The 4,699-nt window shown below is 39.2% G+C and overlaps 1 protein-coding gene across 1 annotated transcript; it reads left to right on the top strand.

Moving 5' to 3' along the window:
- LOC101309723 (nudix hydrolase 1-like) lies at positions 1 to 1,230 on the top strand. Its single transcript, XM_004297106.1, has 2 exons — positions 1 to 191; positions 404 to 1,230. The coding sequence occupies exons 1-2, from the start codon at positions 38 to 40 to the stop codon at positions 694 to 696; spliced, it is 447 nt and encodes a 148-aa protein (XP_004297154.1). The 5' UTR covers positions 1 to 37; the 3' UTR covers positions 697 to 1,230.
- Positions 1,231 to 4,699: the final 3,469 nt, after the last annotated feature.

Here is a 4,699-nt window from a genome sequence, read left to right as displayed (position 1 = left end):
TGCAAATTAAGCTCAAACAATCTTTCGCACATAAAACATGGCGGACGAGACGGTGGTTGAAGCTGCTGCGAGGATACCCAAAGTGGTAGTAGTGGTGTGCTTGTTGAGAGGATACAAGGTGTTGTTGGGCCGGCGCCGCTCCTCTCTCGGTGATTCTATGTTTTCCCTCCCCGGAGGTCACCTCGAGTATGGTAATTAATTGCTTAACTGTCTAAGCCGTACATGCAGATTTAACAATCAAATCATTCAAATGATTCACATAATTAAACGGTTTTAAATTTGGCTAAATTTATGCATGATCGATCGTTTCTGCTTATAGAAATGAATATGATCATGTGTGCGTATGGATCCGTAGAGAATAATATATATGAGTCTTATGACTTATTTGGATACGTACTTGCAGGTGAGAGCTTTGAGGAGTGCGCAATAAGAGAAGTGAAGGAAGAAACTGGTTTAGACATTGATCAGTTAGAGTTTATAAACGTCACAAACAACTTGTTCTCTGAGGAAGGCAAACCATACCATTACGTGGTAGTTTCTATGCGAGCAGTCTTGGCAGATCATCAACATGCCCAGAATGTTGAGCCAGACTTCTGCGATGGTTGGGGATGGTATGAGTGGAACAACCTCCCCAAGCCACTGTTTTCGCCCTTGGAAAAAGCAGTTCAGGCTGGATTTAATCCTTTCCCTGTTTAATCTTTAGCTATGTGTGCTAGTAGCTTACATACGTTTGTTTAGCCGGAGATAAAGACTGGATGTGATTCATTATTTCCTGTCTGACAAGAAGATAAAGACTGAGTTCCTATTCATCACCCTCATCCCATCTCAGTTCAAGCGGTCCTGACTTCTGCATCGAAGCGCCTCCGCAACGAGATCGACGGATTCTCGACCGGCCACGTCCGCGGTATCTCCCTCTAGCTCCAGGAGGAGGAGGACGACGACGACGAGCGGCATGGACTTCGTCGCCAACGAGTCCGCCATTAAAACCGATGAGCTTCACCTCCTTGAGCACCACCAACATCACCTCCCATTATGATCAGATCTGATCTGAAATATGTCGCCGTGAATGATCAGATCTGAAATAGATGCATGTTTTTGGGACTAGAATCGTCAAAAATGGAGGATGGGTTATGAGATTGAATTTGGATCTGAATTTTCTCAATGATGAAGGTTTCTGAATTTTCTGGAAAAAAAAAAAAATTCTTTGTTTTTCTTATCTTATCTTGTTCCTAATCCTAACACACAAACACAAGATTTGTTTGCAGAATCCATTCTGGTCAGCTCTACCAAACGCATCCCTTGATCAAATAAGAAACGTACTAATTCCTAAACTTATATTAAAGATTAATTGTGCTCAAATTTAAGATTGTATGTAGTGTACGTGTATGTACGTAGATACGCATGCTACTATATATTTCTTGTGATAATTTGTTTCACTTGTTTTGTGATATGCCTGCTTGACTGACCTCCTCATCAAGTATTCTACTTTCGAGAGGTAGAAGATCGAGAAGCTTATTACACGATTGCGATATGCTATAATAGAAAGTTTGAGGCATATCCAACAAGCAATTTGCCAAAGCGTTAGCTTATTTACTTCCTCATAATATCATCAGTTTTAAAATAAAAACTTATTCGATAAATGACATTTACAAAGTAAATTGTATAATATAAATTAAGATTTTTTACACCAACAGTATCTAAACACTTAGATGACTGACAATATGATACCCGAACTTACAAAATAATCAATATAGTACCCAGACTCTTTTTTCCATATCTGTGTGGTACCTCCCATTAATTTCAATCACGTTTCCGTCAGTTTGACCACGTGCGTCGTACATGGCTCGAAAAATGAGTTGAAAAAGACTTATTTGCCCATAATTCGTTCATACCTCTTTCTCACTCGCTTTTACCAGATTTCTTCATTGCCAAAATCAATCCATGGCACGATCTGATATGCCGCACTGCAACTCCATCACCACGTCTTCATCTCTGGCTGCGACGAGAGGGTGCACGTAGTCAACCGAAATAGTGAAGAGAACCGCCAATATCTTGATGCGACACTATGGGAAAAGCTGGGGGGAGCTCGCCATTGTCCGGTGAGACGAGACAGAGGTGAGAAGAAATTTCCGATCAGGACTCGAGCTTTATAATGATCTGTTGGGTTTAAGAAGATAAACATGAATGGGTCCAAGACATGAAAGATGGCTGGGAATCCTTTTGGATTTTTTTTTCTCAAAGTTTTTTGCTGGGTATAAGAAAATTTCATAGATTTGGAGATGGATTTCCGGAGGATAGAGATTGCCAATTAGCTAAGTTTGATATATAAATCCAAATGTAATATGAACTTGACCTCTGAAGAATCCCGGCAAATTCAAACCCAAATCCAAATTCTAATGATTTGAAGATCTGGGTTTCTTAGCAGTTCATAATAAAAAAAACCCAAATCCAAATTCTAAAAGAAATAAGGGTGAGTTTTAATTTTTAATTTTTAATTTATTCATTTTAAGGGTTTAATGGAGTGAAAAAGTCCCTCCTGCCCCCATTTTACGACCCATGAGGTGATGGAGATCAACATGAGGTACCACACAGGTATGAAAAAGAGAGTTTGGGTACTACATTGATCATTTTGTAAGTTCGGGTACTATATTGTCAGTCTCTTAAGTGTTCAGACATTGTTGGTGCAAAAAATCCTACAAATTAACCTTTGAATGATTCTAAAAATTTGAAATGTTAACTTTTTGGTCTGAAAAAACACTACTCAGAAGATGAGTTTCTGACTATCAAATCTAGAAAATGGAGAGTGCCTAATGTAATGGGCTTTAGTTAGACTTTTGGGAAGCTTGATGAGCTGGGCTGAACAGTTTGATGAATTTGATGAAGTTTGGTTTTCATTTTTTCAATCTCATGATTACTATATGCACTGGAATAGTTTTGGACAGACAAAAATTCTTGCACACGAGATGGTGGAAGTATATGATGCAATCTTAACTACTCATTTTTTTTGTTTCAGATACACAAACAAAGAACTTAGACGAAATGAGTCTCATTTTCACCGTTGTAGAATGATTTATGTTTCTAGGCTATCCAAATTACAAAGTTGTAAAGTACAATTTGGTATTCATTCTCAAAATATGACCATGCGATACTTGAGCTTAGCAGTAAAACATAAGGATAAAATGATATTGATTAAACCAACCTCCGGGATCTCCTAGCAGTCGTAGACAATTCAACAAAGACAAACAAAACAAGGGAGAGTAAAATTGACGAGGAAGAGAAATGAAAGGCCTTCCGAATTGAAGACTAAAAAGGACAACATCAGTTAACATTTCCAAAATTTGAATGTTGAGGTGTGGCAATTCTTGGAGCCATCGGATGACTAGAGGTAAGGAGTTTCATGAAAGGGAAAATTTTACAAACGATACATCAACTAAATGCCACTGATAAGATCTATACATGAAGTTTCAAAACTAGCATTTTGGTATACTGACATATGATGTTCAAGCCACAATTCATGCACGACGTTAAAGTCGTTGTCAACTCTTGTGCCATTATTAATTTGTTAAAGGGTAATTTTGTATTCTCATTCTCTTACTCTCACTGTCTACATTGCTCAAACCCAGAAACGATATGATCTCCCCTAATCTCTATGACCTCGCATTTTCTCAACCTTTTAACATATGTACCCACAGTACTCGACCCACTTCTAGCTACACCAAAATCATAATTTTAATTCTAATGTGATGGCAACTCCTTACAGATCCACCTCTGTTCCGGCAGCTCATCGAGCTCACAGACATTGAGCTTTAGGGAGCTGAGGTGCTTGAGCTCGGTGGAAGCAAAACACCTCTCGAAATCCAAAGCGTCTCTCTACGAGATATGGTTTGTATGTGTTTGAGGAAAGTGGTGGAGGCAAGGAAGACGAGTGGGTGGCAAAAGTGGACGGCGAAGATGATGGGTCAGGAGGGGAATTGCTAACGGGGAGTGGGGAGGAAGGGGTAGCGGAAGAGGGAGAAGGGACAAGAGTTGGGGTTTGGGGAGGATGAGGAGTTGGATTCTTCATCATTGTTCTAAAGGTTATGAATTTAACATATCAGCTGTTAGACTTTATTATTCTAGTTTTATATGGAATCCTGAAATTAATGGCCGATGGTCATGTTCCATGTTAGGGTGTTGCTTAATAGTTAATCTAATTGTCTTGTATGTTAATCAACAATGCCATTTCTCGCCTGAGTAGAGGGTTATGGGCACTTTTGGATTTAGTTGAATTTCATAGAAGTTTGTAGAGACCAATGTACCTCTGAAAATATGTCATATGTCCGTTAAACTAACGATATGATTAACGTCGTGCACGGATATTAGGTCGAACTTGGAATTAGATGTACTAAAATTAATGTTTTCAAAATTCATATACTGAAATTTCCAGCGACTCAAACATCATGTACACTGACCAAAATTTTCCCTTCATGAAATTCATGGAACTGCACACTCAAAAGGGCATGGCTGTTTGACCTGGCCCGACACTTCGTGGGACTCAGATACGCCATGTCAGCTACTACATTAACAATCAAAAAGAAAAAACCCTAAAAAAACCCCAAACCTGAACCCACTGACCTCCCAGTCTCGCCGAAACAGAAAGACAAAAAAGAAAAAAAAAGGAAACGTGGAATCCTCCGCGTCAAGGTCCTCCTCTCAGCCA

The sequence above is a fragment of the Fragaria vesca genome, linkage group LG4, assembly GCF_000184155.1.
Source record: "Fragaria vesca subsp. vesca linkage group LG4, FraVesHawaii_1.0, whole genome shotgun sequence".
Taxonomy (NCBI): domain Eukaryota; kingdom Viridiplantae; phylum Streptophyta; class Magnoliopsida; order Rosales; family Rosaceae; genus Fragaria; species Fragaria vesca.
The sequence above is the reverse complement of the archived record's forward strand: the minus strand, read 5'-3'. Positions and strand labels throughout refer to the sequence as shown.